The following is an 18,375-nucleotide window of genomic DNA, read 5'->3' on the forward strand; positions in this document are numbered from 1 at the left end:
TGCTTCCCCACGCGGCCCCCCATTTTCTCCTTCCCCCCCGCCTCCCGGCTCTCCTGCTCTCCAAGTCTAGTTGAATGTGGGGGGGAAAGCGAGCGCTGCTCGGGGTCCCCCAGGGAGCTAGTGCGGTGGCCCGGAGTAGGGATGAGGGACGAGGGATGGGGCGAGGTGAGGATGGGGGGGGGGGCTCCCCGATTCTGGAGGTCGGGGAACGAGTGGTAAAGGCCCTGGCGAAGGATCTGGGATTGTTCTGGGCCCGAGACACCTGATTTGCCCAGGGCAGGGCAGTGGGCGAAGGGACGGAGACCGGGGATGCTCGGAGGGTACCAGGCGCGCCAGGGGGGAGAAGACGGGGGGCGGCGAGGGACCCCAAGGCGGAGGGTCGGGGGCGGAAGGCTGCGGCCAGGGCAGGGCCGCGGGGGTCACGGAGCACTGCACGCGGGTCCCCTGAGCCTGGCCGTCGCGGTCTGGGGCTCGGGCAGTGCGGGGCGGGCGAGGTGGGCGCGACGCTCAGGTGGGACGGCGCCTCCGAGTCCCCGCACGAGCCCTGCTGCGCGGGCAGCAACAGGTAGCCCCGGGGGTGGAGGCGCCGCCGCCCCGCGCCGGCTTTGTCCTGCGGCTTGCAGTGCTCCCCCAAGGGACAGCGCTGGGGTGGGTGGGGTGGCTGGGGTGGCTGGGGTGGGGAGTTCTTTCTGGACACTTGGAGCCCCTTGGGGGTTCTTTTGGTGCGTTGGGTGGAGGAGGGTGAGTCTGAGCGTCGGAAAGAGGATGGAGAGCCCAGGGTGCGCCCCACCTCTGGTAGCGTAAATGCGCTGATCTCGTGGGGTTGACCCCCTACCCTTCGCCGAGCGTCTCCCGGGAGGACGGGAAACTGACAGAAACTCGATGCCAAAGTGGATGGTTCGCATTGATTGGCAGGGAAAGTGCAAACAAAGAGGTGCATCTCCCGGAAACAATGATTTTGGAGATTCCCCCCCGAGACCCGCGCGCGTGGGGCGGGGGGGACGGCGTGGGGGGCAGGATAAAAGGGCGGTGCGCGGGAAGGGGCCGGGACCCGCATCTCCCGGGGAAAGTTTCGAGTGAGGTCGCGGGAGGAGAGGAGGTCGGGGCCGAGTTGCGTGGAACTGGGGACGGAGCCGCCCCGAGCCGGGCGGGAGATGCGGGGAGAGGGAGGGGGCGGGGAGGGGAGGGAGGGGAGGGGAGGGAGAGAGGAAGAAGGGGTGAGAGGGAGAAACCTGCCGCCGCTCGCCGCCTCTTTGTCTGCTCCGGGACTTGGAACAAAAGGGGGAACTCTGATGAACTCTCCTCCCCTCTCCCCCGGCGCCCGGGTATCTCCTCCTCGCAACTTTGCCGCCGCGACTTTCCCGGCTGTCAGGCCCCACGCAAGTGTCCGAGCGCCTCGCGGGCTGCACAGCGGGGAGGGTCCCTCCCGAGGGCGACGAGGCGGGGGCGGAGGTGAGCGGGGACCGAGGTCTGGGTTCCCTCTCCCCCCGGCGCTCCGGGCTCCCCGCCCTTCGGGGGACGGAGGCGTAGTCCGGTGGCGAAGTTTGGCTGGTAAGTTCTACCTCCTTTCCCTGTTTCCTCCTCTTTTGTTCTTTAACGAACTTGCACAGATTGTTTTATTTGTTGCTTTTTTAAGAGGCAACAGCCGGACAGGCCAGGCGTGGGTCGCAAGTGCCTCGTTACCGGAGGAGCTGGGGTGGGGTGGGGATGGGGGTGGGATGGGGGGCAAGGGTCTCTCCAGGGGGCATTGCCTCGTTTCCCCCCCCAGCTACACGCAAACGGCAGGGAACTTGCTGAAACGGATGGGGACCAGTCCCGTCCCCCCCCCACCCCGCCCCGACTTTGGTCCTGCGAGAGAAAGAGATCGGGGAGGTGAGGGTTTCAGAACTTAACCGTCTGCGGAGCGCTCTGCAGAGCCAGCGCACAACACCAAAGCTGCAACAATAGAATGCAAGAAGAGGTTTGGGCTGCGGGGGAGTGGACACTTGCGTTTGCGGGCTGGGGGTTGGAGCGCGCAGGTAAGAGTTCCGAAAGTTTTCTTTCGGGCTGGGGGAGGGTGGAGGAAGCCACAGGTTCCCGACTGTCAGAGATGCAGGGATGGAGGGATGGGGCCTGGACCACTAGGTAAGAGTCGGCCGTCCCGACCGCCCCTTGCAGCCTCACGACCCACCCAGAACCGCCTATGCAGTGCTGGAGCTCTGTGATCCCCCTTCCCACTTAACACCCACCCCCCTACCCCTTCTCATTGTGTTCGATTAGAAAGGGGAACGCGAGCCCCCGGAGCTCCTCAGACCCAGCAGTCCGCCCCGCCTTTTGTGTTTTAACCTTTTGTTTCTAGCTGCCACGCCCGCCCAAAAGAGGGATGGCTGAGGCTGCTCCTGCGGGGTGGAGAGGCAGCGCGATTCCCTCCTGATTTACAGGCTGGGGGAGACTCCCCAGCCGCTCTCCCAAGTAGCCTGGCTTTGCAGTCTCTGTAGGCCGGTTCCTGCTCAAGTGAGGGGACCACTCCAGAACTAGTAAACATGTCCACTTGTTATGAAAATTTTCAGCGCTTGCCCACTTTCTCGAAAAAGTTGTTTATCTGTCCCATCACTTGGGGAATAGACATTTAGGGACAAAGATGGGAGTGTGTCAAAAGTGGGCAAATGTAGTTTGCTCTGGCTGTTACCATGTGCTTGAATATTAGGAATGTGTGGAACAGGCTTCTCGAATTCAACAATGCAAATTGAGGTCATTATCTTCAGGTATGTTTTATGGGATCCGTCCAAATACCAAGGCAATTTATCACCTTCTCTACTTTCCTCTGCTGTCCCCACCCCTGAGCTTTCCTCACACCCTTGGACTTACTCACCTGCATTTTCAGTTTGACATGACTAATGAAGTATCAAACTGAATATGCTGTTAATAATTGGAGGAAACACCCAGACACAGTCTATTTTAACTTCCTAAAGTTATGATTTTGCCTAGTAGGGTAGAGAATATCCATTATTTAAAACTTGCTGCTAGAAATGATTCAAGTGCCAGAACTATGTATGTGACATCTATTATGGCTACGGTTACTATTCTTTTCTTTTAAAGAAACTGAGTGTGTAGGATGACTTGGAAGCTGACGTTACTTAATTTCAATTGTATAGGTGCAATTATTATTATCAGCATCTAGAAAGCATCACACGGAGCATTGACCTTCATGCTGCATTGTTCTTACTGGATCCTCCTATCCGTGAACATTATGCCAAGTACCAATACAGCATCAAGTCATTTCTGGATGGAAAGTTTTCAAACTTCTTCATTTGGAGTTACTTAAACGTGAGGGTGTTGGGATTTTTGAGGATGCCTTCCCTATGTGGATTATTACAGTTTGATGACTGATTCTCTGCCTCAAAGAAGGTACGTTTCTTTTTCAATACTCTACAGACATTCGTTTTGGGGCTGGTGGTTATTGCCATTAGAAAACTGTCCAACTGTTGCCTGATTAAAGTGATTTATGACTATGGATTTCCTGGTTTTGAATGGCTTTTTGTAGGTTCATTTTCATTTGGAATGATGATTTGGGTACTTCTGATGAAACTTTATTAATTTCTCAACGTGTTCTTCAACATTAGTACACATAGGAATGTGGGTTATAAAGTCACTAAGGAAAGTTATGTAACAGGGTTGGGTCCAATGAGCATGTGTCCTAGTTTATTTATGATTGTGTTTTTAAATATGGCAGTGGATGTTTATATATTTGCAGGACTTTAGTGGTTTGCATTATTTTTTTTCACCTTTGGTATTCCATTTTGGTGAATAGAATCCAAAAGTGGCCCGAAAGAAATGAATTCCTATTAATGGGAGTTCCTATAAAGTACAAGTTCTATCAGAATGAATACTTAACTATGTGTAACAGTGAAGACTGTAAATTTATTTAATCTTTATAGAAAACATCAAGTTTTTATAGCATTCATGAAGCATCTTCTAGTCCTTCCTTTAAGTCCTTAGGATTCATTTTTGTTAATCTCTGTGAGGAAGCAGTTAAGAGTTCACGTAAATACTGTTGGTAATAGAAAAAAGTATTTTGATCCAGTATTGACTTTTCTTGCTTTGCAGTTACTTGCCATGGAAAGTCAGAGTTTTCTTTGTTTAAGATAGGTTGATTTGAAATGACTCAAGTTGTCGGATTTGATCCTCAAAAATGATTCAAGTTTAAGGAGGTTTAAAATCCTACAGATGGAGGATATCACTGACATGTTACTTTATTGGGAAATGTTAAGATCTGGTCAAAGATGATAATTGGGAATTGGAAATATTTTTATCCTGCTGTAAGTTGAGAAAAATATTGTGATTTGCTTTTTTCTAGTTGTATAAACTTGGACAAACTACTTCACTTTCCTGAGCTTTAATTTATTGTCTGTAAAGTGAAGGATAGGTTAAAGAAATTTGAAGAAATTGCTTGGCTTTAAGATTTTGTAATTTGTTGATTGCTCTTGTAATTAGGGTGCATCTTCTCTTGTGAGATTTGTTTTTAAATTGTTGAACAGTAGACTTAGTGACATGGGAAACTTCTTATATATTAATAATAATTATTTCATGTGAATGCTTAGCTCAGGGAGTATTAGTTCAGGAAATATATTTTTAATTTTTTTGGAAAGTATACTTTCAGGAAAGTGTGCTATATGGAAATGCCAGATTTCCTCAAATATTTTTGACAAAAGTTATCTGCTGGAGTATTTTTTTTTTTTTTTTTTTTGGAGCTGGGGGTAGAGAGTGCAGTATTGCCTCTCAGAAGGTGTTTTACCTAGAAATGTCTGAACTGAGTGTGTTTGAATTTGTTCTATTGGCCACCCAGTGTGGGGGCTCAGACATGGGCTTGGAATGAAACAGACCTGAGTTTGAACCCCAGTTCAGGCTGGGATTCACTGTGATGCACCAGCTGCGGTATTGATTTCCTTGGGTCTCAGTTTCCTCAGCTGTAAGTGGGGATCATAATACTTAACCCGTGGGGTCATTGTTGGGAATATATTTTTAAAAAGCATATACATAAGAAAAAAAACCGGAAATAGGGATAAAGATCTATAAATATAGAATAAGAGGTACTATTGTTACCTTTCACAATGAATTGGCAGTGTCTCGATACTTCCAACTTTCTCTATTGACTGTTTTATAAGTTTCAAGCCACATTAACCAAAAATATTCACTAAAATATTCAGTCCAGTTGGATAGAAGTTTTTACATATTCAATTTTTTTTCTCTAAAAATATGTTCTGTTCGCTTTCTCTATCCATTTAAGTGTGGGTTAACACTTCAACAACATTTATTTGTAAGTCTTATGTGTATAAGCAATTGTTGAAGGTTATGGCTTCCACTTGGAGTATGTGTTCCTTCCATTTCCTGACACAACTTTCTGTAAATTGAGATAATAGTGAGTCTCTAGAATTGGTTTACTCAGATTTTCAATGCTAACCATGATGAGTAGACTTAGTTTTAAAATTTTTGTTCATTCACTTTTCAGCTGTAATATAAAGTGATGGTTCAGTGGTTTCTGGATGAGAAATCAAGAACTCTAGTGCATTTTCTGATATTAGTTTTTATAGAATGGTCCTTACTTAAATAAAAAACTCAGTATAAACAACATGCAGAAGAATAGCATATCATTATGTAATAAAATTTAAAGTCCTGAATTTTCATTTCTTAGATCTGTAATTTAGCAAGACATATTGCCTTTTCTGACTGATGATTTACTTTGAGGAAGATTATATTCATTTGCCCTTAGGAAGTTTCTGATGGAAATGTTAAGGTATGCTTTCTCTCAGTTGTAATTCTAGTTGCCTAGAAATGATAATATAAAGGGGAAAAAGTAGAATAAATAGATACTAAAATGGGAATTTTTTTTGAGTTGGATACAAATCTGTCTGTTTGTGGACATGATCAATTTTAATCAGCAGATAGTATATCATTAGTGTAGCAGCTACTAATAAACAATTTGTAATTACGGAGTTTAAAATGATAAATTCCATTACATTTTTATATGATGTTAATTCTTAAATTATAGCTAGATATACTTAATAACTCTACAAGAAATATCAAACTTTATAGCCTTGGTTATTTGAGACTGTTAATGTGGACTAGTTCCAATTACTGAAACAAGAGCAATATACCAAGGTGTTCACGATAAACTTGCATAGTAAGAAAATCTAAATATTCAACTCTGCCTTCTAAAAATGATGACTAGAATACATACTAAGCATCTTCTAAGTAAATAAAAAGCATTTATCTCACTTTAAACTTTATAACAAGTCTAGGAGGTGATTGCCTGCGTATTTTGTTGTATTTTGAGTACTGTTTCTACTTATTTATTTGCTATGAATTTCTTTAGGTTTATTAGGTGCTCCCAAATTTCCTTTGGTTTCTTCTTTATGCCCTCACATTGGCTGATTTTTAATTAATTAATTAATTAATTAATTTTTTACATTGGGTGATTTTTAAATGCCAGACATTTCTAAGAGCTTTGGTAGTATTTGTACTCATTATTGTGGAAGACACAGGCGTTTAAGAATACATTTATCAGGAACCTATGAAACCTACTTTGGCCATCTATTCTTTCCTCATTCATTCTTTTAAGCAATATTTATTTAGTGCCTTCTATGTGCCAGGCATTGTTCTAAGCCCTGAGGATACAAAAAATAAAAATCCTGCACTCTTGGATCTTTTTAAGCAGTGGCAATAAAACAGATGTTAAAAAGTGGTAACTACTGTTAAGAAAACTAAACCAGGAGAGAAAGATAGGGAATAGGGGAGGGAAGGTTACAGTTTTTGATGAGTTGGCCAAGTATGACCTCATGGTAAAGGTGACATTTGAGGAATGATTTGAAGGAAGTGAAAGAATGAGCTGTGCCATGTCAGGTAGAGGAGCATTGGGGCAGAGGCATGACAAGTGCCTGGTTGTTATAATCAAAGACAGCAAGGAGTGGGTTAACAGCTGGGTGGTGGTGGGAGGTGAGATCAGAGAGGGAATAGGAATATGGTAGGCAGATCACATGGTTCTTAAAAGACCATCATAAGGACTTTGGATTTTTCATGGCTTGGGATGAGATACCATTGAGGGGTTTTAAACAGTGATTGACCTGCTATAATTAATGTTGCAATAGGGTGAGTGGAGACCTAGAGCAGGGCAAAGGGTAGACTATTTAAAAAGCTTTCTCAGGTATTAAGAGAGGATGTCAACTTGGTACAAGTAGTATGGAGGTGTAGTGAGAAGAGGTTGAATTGTTTTTTTTTTTTAAGATTTTATTTATTCATGAGACACACACACAGAGAGGGACAGAGACATAGGCAGAGGGAGAAGCAGGCTACCTTTGGGGAGCCCAATGTGGGACTGGATCCCAGAACCCTGGGACCATGACCTGAGCCAAAGGTAGACACTCAACCACTGAGCCACCTAGGTGCCCCAAGAGGTTGAATTCTTTTTTTTTTTTTAAGATCATTTATTTATTTATTCATGAGAGACACAGAGAGAGAGAGAGGGGCAGAGACACAGGCAGAGGGAGAAGCAGGTCCCATGCAGGGAGCCCGACACGGGACCCGATCCCAGGACTCTAGGATTGCGTCCTGGGCCAAAGGCAGGTGCTAAACCGCTGAGCCACCCAGGGATTCCCAAGAGGTTGAATTCTAAAGATATTTTGGTTGGAGAATTGTCTGGTGGATTGGATAAGAAGTATGAGAGAAAGAAAGGAGTCAAGTATGATTCTAAGATTTTTTGACTTGAGCACTTGAATGGACCAAATGCCAATGAACTGAGATGACGTGTGGGCTTGGTGTCAGGGAGACCAGGAGCTTAGTCTGGACACATTTAGACATATTTTTGAGCATGTAGGCAGTTTGATACACAAGTCTGTTTTTCAGGGAAGAAATCTGGAGAAGCAAATTTGTGCGTTAGATGTCATGAAGTGCCATTTAAAGCCATAATACTGGATGAGATCACCAGGGGAGTAAGTATATGAAGAAAAGAGGTACAGATTTAGGAGTGAGGAAGAAGAGAAGGGTCAAGTAAAGGATAGTGAGAAGAGCTGCCGTGGAGGTGGAAGCCCAGTGAAGAAAGTGTCTCTAGCAAGAAGGCAAGATCATCTCTGTCAAGAGCTGCTGATAGATTGAACAAGAGGACAATTGAGAATAGGGCTTCAGGTTTGGCATTTGGGAGGTCGAAGCTCAATGGTAGTCTTGGCTAGAGCAGTTTTGGTAAATGGTGAGAGATCACATCTTTTTCTCTATTTGTATGGTCTGTTACATTAACTTAAAAAAAATCTCATCTGTTCCAATTAGAATTTGTCCATACTTTATAGTTGGTAAAATGCTTTCACATGGGTCATCTTAGTGAAGTCTCATAGCAGCCTGAGGGAGATGGGATCATAATGTCTATGCTTATCTTACAGGAGAAAATATCAAGACTTAGAAGTAAAATGATTTCTCCAAAGTCCTCTAAATATATGATAGAGCTATCTTTATTTTTTTTTATTTTTATTTAAAAAAATTTTTTTTAAATTTTTATTTATTTGTGATAGTCACAGAGAGAGAGAGAGAGAGAATGAGGCAGAGACACAGGCAGAGGGAGAAGCAGGCTCCATGCACCGGGAGCCCGACGTGGGACTCGATCCCGGGTCTCCAGGATCGCACCCTGGGCCAAAGGCAGGCGCCAAACCGCTGAGCCACCCGGGGATCCCTAGAGCTATCTTTAAACTGCAAAACCCTTTGCCATTCACAGTAGGAGAGATAGTAATAATAAAACAAATTCCACTATAATGTGATAGAGGTGGTAATAGCAACATGTACAAAGTATTTAAATCAGAGAGAAAGTGATTATCTTTTGGGGTCAGAGAAGACTATCTCCAGTTGGGATTTAAAAGCTGCATAGCATTTTAGCATCTGGTCAAAGGGAAAGAACAGTCTAGGCTTGGGAAATGTGATGTGCAAAAACACTGAGGGATGAAACATGAGATGACAACTGGAATGCATTTGGGATGCTTAAGCTGCTCATGCTGACATGAGGAGAGTGGATGGGAAGTAGGGTGGAGTGATAGCAAGGGCTAGTTCAAGCTTGAATTGGAATATGGGTATTTATTTATTTATTTATTTATTTATTTATTTATTTATTTATATTGTACTTATTTATTCATAAGAGACACACACACACACACACAGAGGCAGAGACATAGGCAGAGGGAGAAGCAGGCTCCATGTAGGAAGCCTGATGTGGGACTCGATCCCAGACCCTAGGATCATGCCCTGAGCCAAAGGCAGAGCACTCAACTGCTGAGCCACTCAGGCATCCCGAAATCTGGGTTTAGTATAACAACTATTAGGTACCATCTTTTTAAAAAAAGTTTTATTTATTTAAGCAATCTCTACACCCAACATGGGGCTTGAACTCATGACCCTGAGATCAAGAGCTGCATATTCTACTGAGCCAGCCAGGAGCCCCTCAGTGCCATCTTAAATGTGCCTCATGCCATGCAAGGTAGTTATACACAACCTAGCTAGAAATGCCTGAACATATGTACATCACCACAAAAGCCCTGTCTTAGTCTGTTCTGGCTGCTGTCACTAAGTACTAAAGACTGGGTGGCTCATAAACAACAGAAACTTATTTCTGGCAGTCCTGGATGCTTAGATATCCAAGTTAAAGGCACCAGCAGATTCAGTATCTGGTGAAAGCTGGCTTCCTGTTCATAGAAGGCTAAATTTTTGCTGTGCCCTCACATGGTGGAGGGTCAAGGGATCTCCCTGGGATCTCTTTGATAAGAACACTAATCCCATTCATGGAAGTGCCACTCACATGACCTAATCACAATCCACAGCCTGCATCTCCAAATATCATCACACTGGGGATTAGGTTTCAATGTAGGAATTTTTTTGAGGGGGGGATATAAGCATTCAGTCTATAGCATGTATATCTTCAAGATGTTATTCATCCATTAAAATTAACGATCTATGTGAATCCTATACCATGGAAGAGGATCTGGTGACTATATCTCTAGTCTGTTTCAATCAGGATGCTTTTGGCTTCAAGTAAGAAAATACTTAACCAAAAGTGGCTTAAAAAGTAAGGGTTTTTATTATTTAATTTTTCGTTTCACATTAAAGAAATTTGGAGCCGTGCTACTGTGGGACTGGCTAATTTAGCTAACTTAGCAGCTCAGCAATGCTCTGTTTCCTGGTTAGCTGAATTTTTCCTTTCGGTTATGAGCTCCTGTAGTGTCAAGTGTTATGTCTCCACTTGGGAACCTAAGATAGGAAGGGTTGAATCCTTGTCCATATATATATATACACACACACACACGCATACACACACACACACACACACACTACCAATGCACACCATTTTTAGAACTTTATATCATGCCTGAAATATCCTCTGTGCCCATTTGCAGTCAATTTCTATTCCCCTCCCCCCTCACCATTGGTCTCTTTCTGTCTCCTATAGATTTGCCTTTTCTAGACATTTCACACTTAAATGGAATTACACAATTAGTAGTTCTTTTGTTTGGCTTCTTTCACTTACCATAAAGTTTTTTAAAAATTATTTATTTATTTTAGAGAGAGAGAGAGAGAGTGTGTGCGCATGTGAGAGCTGGGGGAGGGATAAAGGGAGAGGGAGAGAGATTTTTCAAGCATACTGAGCACAGAGCCCCACTGACCCAGGGCTCCATCTCTGGTCCCTGAGGTTATGACCTGAGCCAAAACCAAAAGTCAGATGCGTAACTGACTGAGCCACCCAGATGCCTCTTGCTTACTATAAAGTTTTCCATATTGTTGCTTGTGTCAGAAGCTTATTTCTGGGATCCCTGGGTGGCGCAGCGGTTTGGCGCCTGCCTTTGACCCAGGGCGCGATCCTGGAGACCGGGGATCGAATCCCATGTCGGGCTCCTGGTGCATGGAGCCTGCTTCTCCTTCTGCCTATGTCTCTGCCTCTCTCTCTCTCTCTGTGTGACTATCATAAAATAAAAAAAAAAAAAAAAAAGAAGCTTATTTCTTTTTATTGTTGAACAGTGTTCCATTGTATGGATATTGCACGTTTGTTTTTCCGTTCATCTGGTGTTTTTCCGTTCATCATGTGGGTGGTTTCAACTTCTTAACTATCACAAATGCCGCTATGTACATTTATGCATAAGGTTTTGCATGGACACAAGTTTTTATTTCTCTTGGGTAGATATGTAGGCATCAAATTGCTGTATTGTATGGCAAATTTATATTCCACTTTTTGGAAACTGCCAAACTGTCTGACCAAATAGGGGTACCATTTTACAGGTTTGAGGGTTAACCAATGAGGTATCAGAGTTCCAGTATCTCCACATCCTGGCCTTTTGTAACTTTTTAAGAAGGAGAAAACTTCCAAAGAAGTCAAGAAGCCTTCCCAGGGCAACTACAGAAGCCGATGAGAAAAACTAGTCACTAAAAAGGGGCATGGGATTATTCTGAGAGGTGTGGGTTGATCCAGGAACACCTGGGACCCAGGAGGAGGCTCATTATGCATGTCAGTGCCCAGTTTCAGAGCAGTGTGGTGGCTGGCATGTAGGTGACCATGAAACTCAGCCATATGTCTGTGTGCCAGGCTAAAGACATATTAGTGGTATAAACATACAAAGCAGAGCCAAGTGCTGGGTTTATATGACAATTATGACTGTAAAGGTAGCCACAAACTCAAACAGAAATAATACATCCTATGGCAATTCAGGTTAGTTTTCTGTTTATCAGGGTAAGAATTTCTGAAAATTCACCTGTCCAAACGAATCACCAAACAAGCACAGCCTTGGTGAGTGACTCTGGGCAGTTGCTGAGCCCCTGCATTCCTTTCCTATGAAGTACCATGTAACTTCTTTTGGCATTTCAGTAACAGTTTTTTATAATCTTGGTTAAGTGTAAGTTAACAGCCACCGAATCCTTGGCTTAAGATATAGAAAGATATTTAGGCTATGTTAAGTGTTGGACAACTTGGCAGCCACGGAGCTAGGATGGGAAGAAAACAAAACAAAACAAAACAAAACGAAACCCAAGACTGTATTTTCATAGTCTACGTCATTCTTATATTAGTTCTTTTAAAATCTATTTTTTATTTTGAGTTTTAACATGCAATAAGGATAGGTAAACCCATCTATGTGTAGGATGTTGATGCTGGCCTCTGTTGCAAAGTCCACAACATGTAGGACAACATGGTTATTTCAGTGGAATGATGGAATGTCAAGTGATTCATGCTTGAACGTCCCTGAAAATCTGAAAAGCAAAATAATGTTTGAAATTGATTTCTGTGACACTCTTGTTTTTATTATTATTTTTAAAGATTTTAACTTATTTATTTGAGAGAGAGAGGGGAAAGCACAGGCAGAGGAGGGGCAGAGGGAGAAGGAGAGCAGATTTTCCCCTGAGCAGGGAGCCTGAGGCAGGGCTCGATCCCAGGACCCTGAGATCATGACCTGAGCAAAACATGGACCTTTCTCTGACTGAGCACCTAGGCACCTCAACACACTCCTGCTTTAAAATTTTTTAAAAATTTTCTCTCTTCAGATCTTTAAAGTAGATACCAGCTTAAATTATGATACCTAGAATTTTATAACTGTGGTCTTAATACTAATATGTTGAATTATACGGTATCTACCTATAAGAATCCAAACAGTACTTCTCTCATACTGGGTAATTGATTCTAGAGATAGAGGCCAAGAAGAGAAATTTAAGTTTAAGTTTCAGTTTAATTATTGGTCTTGGTGGGTATGACATATACATCTTAAAATGTATAGTTTAGTGTCTCAGAGGAGGAATAACCATTACAGAAACCTGGGACATTTGTGCCACAGTATTTTATCTACCCTCTTTAAAAAAAAAAAAAAAAAAAAAGATTTATTTATTTGTTTATTTATTTAAATAATCTGTACACCCCATGTGGGGCTCAACGTCACAACCCCAGGATCCAGAGTCCCATGCTCTACCGACTAAGCCAGATGGGCGTCCCGGTATCTTATACATCCTCTTATTTGATTTTCTCTGCAATCCCATGTAGCAGGTGTTAGTAACATTATCATTTTACGGGTGAAGAAATTGAGGCTCAGAGAAGTATTTAGCCCAAATAACCAAACTAGCAAATGGAACAAGGTAAATGTAAATTAATTGGAGACCAGCAATGTGAACAAGGTCAAGAGGAATATGCCCTTGAGAGATCCCATGCAACCAGATAGTTTATTTCTCATTTCATGTTGACATGATTTACTCTTTTTCTTAGAAAGGATTATGCTTACTTTTATAAAGATTTTATTTGTTTATTCATGAGAGACATAGAGAGAGAGGCAGAGACACAGGCAGAGGGAGAAGCAGGCTCCATGCAGGGAGCCCGACACGGGACTCGATCCCGGGACTCCAGGACCACACCCTGGGCTGAAGGCAGGGGCTAAACCTCTGAGCCACCCAAGATCCCCGACATGATTTACTTTTTAAAAAAATTTTTTTAAGAGGAGAGGGAGAGGTTATCCCTGGGTGGCTCAGCAGTTTAGAGCCTGCCTTCGGTCCAGGGAGTGATCCTGGAGTCCCGCATCGGGCTTCCTGCATGGAGCCTGCTTCTCCCTCTGCATGTGTCTCTGCCTCTCTCTCTCTGTCTCTCATGAATAAATAAATAAAATCTTAAAAATATAATAAAAGGAGAGGGAGAGAGCAAGAGTGAGAGAGGGGAGGAGGGGCAATGGGATGTGGGGAGAGAAGATCTTAAGCAGATTCCACACCCAACACAGAGACTGACATTGGGCTCCATCCCACAACCTTGAGATCATGACCTCAACTGAAATCAAGAGTTAGGTGCTCAAGCAACTGAGCCACCCAGGCACCCCGAGGTGATTTATTCCGCAAATACTGTTAATATATTTTGAGACCTAGACATTTAATCAGGCTTCAAGGGAGGATGGTCTGTTCTGATGTTGTTTTAAAATTCCTAAATGATTGTTTTAAAAGCGGTAGTTGAGAAGTCAGCATGATCATGAAACTAGTGGCATTCAAGAGTTTTACTTATTAGATTTTAATGGGATAGTGTCATTATTTGTAATAAATGCCCCAGAGAAGATATGTAACAATAATCCTAGAATCCCCATTCTGTAGCAAAAACAAACAAGCAAACAAACTAAACCGGTTTTTGGATCATCTGTTCATCTCATTTCTTCTTCAAGTCAGATATCCAAGGAAGAGCTTTGGGTAGGCTTGTAGTAGCTGAATCATAAACCTCACATGGAAGACTTCCCTATGGCTTCACTTTGCTTTGTCCCTGAACTTAGGCCTCTCTCTCCCTCTGCCCCTTGCCCCCATCTCCATCTTGATATATATGCAGAAGGATTTGTGCAGTGACATGCTCTTCATTCAAGACTCTCATTCCGCGCTATCTGCTTTGGTGAGCAGCTGCTCTGGATTGTAATGAGCCTCTTGGGAGATTTCTTGTCCTTTTCCATGGGGCCTAGATCTGAAGTAGGCCCAAGTGACCTGTTCCATGCTTTCCTTCCCCATCCCAGGATTCAATCTTACTAGCTTTCTGGATATTACAGCTCCATTAGAGGGAATAGGATGTCTTCTCTAAAAGCCTGTAGCAGAATGAGGCCAAGCTACACATGCTCTGCTTGCTTTCTCTTGGGTCTGGGTACACCCTGCTTGAACAAGGCCTTCTGCTGGTATGGGTTTGGGAGGCTTCTTGAGCCCCTGCTTTTCCAGCCTGCCTTGGAAGGAAGAAGAGAACTTGAATCTCCCTCAATACTGCACACCAGCAGGTCCATTGCCTATGCTTTTTTGTTGCTTTCATTTTATGTGAGGCTCATTTTGGACTGGACCTACATTTCCACAGCTCCTATTTAGGTTGGAAAGTGAACCTTAGGGAGTGAACTAAGCTATTAGAGAGAAAAACTGAGAACGCTGTCATCTCTTTTCATTGGGATACAATAAGATGTCAAAGAAAGAAGTTGTCTAAAAACTGAGAACAGGGATCCCTGGGTGGCGCAGTGGTTTAGCGCCTGCCTTTGGCCCAGGGCGCGATCCTGGAGACCCGGGATCGAATCCCACGTCAGGCTCCCGGTGCATGGAGCCTGCTTCTCCCTCTGCCTGTGTCTCTGCCTCTCTCTCTCTCTCTCTCTGTGACTATCATAAATAAAAAAAAAAAAAAAAAAAAAATTTAAAAAAAAAAAATAAATAAAAACTGAGAACACCCGAAGGTGGGCAGTTCTTGGCTCTCTGGCTCCGTGTGGTCACCCTGTGTTCCTACGTCTCTTTCTGTCTACCTGGCTCCCACCACAATGCCATGTACTTGCTTTGTGGTTTTCCATCTGGATTGCCGGGGTTTGTGTGTTCTTAGGCTTCCAAAGCCAGTGATGAGTTTAGGGAGTGCTGGCTTATTAGATCACCTCTGGAACTTAGCAGTTAACCCAGGCACTCAGAAAAGGGGCATGGAGTCTCCAGCCTCTTGTGGTCCCCATGCTATTTTCTGACTCCTAAGCTTTGCATCAGTTTGTCATTATTTAACTACTGATTCAACTTAGTTATCCAAATTCAGGGACTTGATGTACAAATTCAAATGGTTTATCTTTGCATATCCTGGTCTTTGGTGTCCCTGGTGGTTTTGTCACTGGCCTTAATTGAGCCTAGTCCTACCTACCCTGCTATTATTTCTTGTCCTTGCTTCTCATCTTTGTATCTCAGCCCTCCTGTTCTTATGGAATAATCTTCGATAATGACATGTTGCTAAAAAAAAAAAAAAAAAAAAAAGTCCTACAACTTATTTTTAAAATCAGAACTCTCCATTTGGTGTTATCCTGTCTGCTCTTCTCTCCAGGGCATTGCATTAAGATACTGACATTCCAGAAGTTCAGTGAAATACAGAGCCTCTCAGTCATCTAAAGAGAATGAAGTTGGGCTGAGTACCATGTTTATCAAATGTATTTTAGTGTTTTGATTCTTTGAAAACTGGTGATGGCTGAATAATATATGTGGTGGTGATTCTTTATGAACCAGACTATTTGATGAATCCACATAAGGAACTGTAACAAAGCAGCTGAAATAGGTTAGCTTTGCCTGGAGACCCTTTGGAGTGATGAATAATAGTAGGGCATTTTGTTTTGAACAAAATGCTTAAACCCAGAATGAACAATATTTAATTCTTTTTTCTTTTTTTTTTTTGAGAGAGAGAAAGGAAAAGAGAGAGAGAGAGCATGAGTGGGAAGGGAGGGGCAGAACAAGAGAGAGAATCTCAAGCAGGCTCTACACCCAGAGCAGAGCCTGACGTAGTGCTCGATTTCATGACCCTGAGATCATGACCTGAGACAAAATAAAGAATTGGGCACTTAACTAACTGATCCACCCAGGCACCTAGGAATATTTAATTCTGAGCCTAATTTACAAGCACTTGTTGATTGAAATGCTGTTGCTTGTTGATTGGATGTTTCATGGTATACATTTTTGTACCTTTTGAACTTAAACTATGTGACCACATTTTACCCAGGCTAAACAGGAAGATGAAACAAAAGAAGAGGAGGGAGGGAGAGAGGAAAGAAACTATTAATTACAGAGGTGAATAGGTCAATTAAGTAATATTATCAAGTCGTATGCTTATCTAAAGTACTTTGTGAAGCTCTTGGGATATAAAAGTATACAGTTAAAGGAACTATTCAGAGATGCCTATATGCTGGTCTTCAGGGAAATGATCTTTAAACCTGTCAACAACCCCATAAAGTAGGCACTGTTATCTACTTTTTACAAGTGAGGAAGTGGAAGCTGTTAATGTAGAGCAGGAGGTTGGACGCATGTGTCTGAATGCAAACACTGTGCCACTGTGCCCATTTTAGTCACCTTGGGCTGTTTTAACAGAAGAGTGCAGAGCAAGTGGCTTCAACAACAGACATTTATTCCTCTCAGTTCTGGAGGCTGGGAAGCCCAATATCAAGGGGTAAGCAGGTTCAGTGTCTGATAAGGGCTGTCTTCCTGGTATGCAGATCACTGCCTTCTTGCTGCATCCTTGCAGAGAGAAAAAGAGCTCTGGTCTCTTCACCCCCCTTCTAAGGGCACTAGTGCCATCATGGGGGCCCCATCCTCATTCAAACTCAATTGAATCATCATTCAAACTCAATTACCTCCCAAGGCCCTTACCCTCAAATACATCACATTGGAGATTAGGACCTCAATTTGGATGGATTCGGAGGGGGGAGACACAAGCATGCAGTTCATAGCACTTCCTCTTAAACCAACATGTATTATAAGGGATCTGTAAATATCCAGCATCAGCTCACCAGCAGAACCGGCTTTGAACAAAGTTGTCATATAGGGGAAATGTGATGGCTAGTATTTATAGTTCCCACCTTCTCAATTGCCTTCTCCTTTGCTGTATTCCATTCTTCCTTTTTTTTTTTTTTTTTTTTTAATTCCATTCTTCCTTTTGTCATCTTTCCTTTTCTTGTTCATCTGGAGCAGTTAGGTCTCTCAGGATGTTATTTCATCTATCCATTTGCAAAGCATCTACCTTGCAACCCCTCATTTAAATATCACTGATACCTATTGTGGGTCGGGCCTGGACTAAATGCTGGGGATAGAAAGTTAAGCAAAGCGGGATATGGTTTCTGCCATCATACAGCCTAAGGGGAAGAGAGGTGTCTATGTTGTATAAAGTACATCTGGGGAACTTGACACACCATGTGTATATCCCTTACTAAATGCCCTAATATGTCTGGTGGTTCAAATTTTGCTTTCTTAAAAAAAAAATGACTTCTTGAACTTAACTTTCTATGGAATCATGATTTCCCTGTTTTTTTTTTAATTTTGTTTGTGTTTTTTAGTTTTTTTTTTTTAATTTTTATTTATTTATGATAGTTACAGAGAGAGAGAGAGAGGGAGGCAGAGACACACGCAGAGGGAGAAGCAGGCTCCATGCACCAGGAGCCCGATGTGGGATTCGATCCCGGGTCTCCGGGATCACGCCCTGGGCCAAAGGCAGGCGCCAAACTGCTGCGCCACCCAGGGATCCCTGTTTTTGTTTTTTAAATTCACAGAATATTCATTAACACAACTCCACAGAATTAATCTTTTGACAAACATACATTTTGGAAATAATGACTGAAGTTTCTTTTATGAAAACTCAGTAACTTGACCATTTAATGCATAAACCACTACAAAATAGGATTTCAGTTGAATTGAACTGAATTCTGGTTGCAAATGTGCAGTTTAGTCCATAGGAGCAATGTGGGGAATTTTAGGCACAGTGACATGTCCTATTGGGCAATAATTTGGAGCAAGTTTCCTGTGTCTCTCAGGGGGTATCAAAGGTAGTTGCTCACTATAGCTCTGAAAAGACTGACCCCAAGACATGACTTCAACAAAAACAGAAACAAAAAGACTATGTAAGAT

At 43.0% G+C, this 18,375-nt stretch overlaps 1 protein-coding gene across 1 annotated transcript in view; it reads left to right on the top strand.

The window, feature by feature from the left end:
• Positions 1–1,864: 1,864 nt before the first annotated feature.
• The window catches only part of LOC102151579, a 338,066-nt gene continuing 321,555 nt past the window's right edge, over positions 1,865–18,375 (top strand). Inside the window, exons 1-2 of the mRNA XM_038583970.1 lie at positions 1,865–2,744; positions 3,135–3,387. Of these exons, the coding sequence (XP_038439898.1) occupies positions 3,362–3,387 (26 nt within the window). The 5' untranslated portion in view covers positions 1,865–2,744; positions 3,135–3,361. The remainder of the gene's footprint in view (positions 2,745–3,134; positions 3,388–18,375) is intronic.

The sequence above is a fragment of the Canis lupus genome, chromosome 35, assembly GCF_011100685.1.
Source record: "Canis lupus familiaris isolate Mischka breed German Shepherd chromosome 35, alternate assembly UU_Cfam_GSD_1.0, whole genome shotgun sequence".
Lineage (NCBI taxonomy): Eukaryota > Metazoa > Chordata > Mammalia > Carnivora > Canidae > Canis > Canis lupus.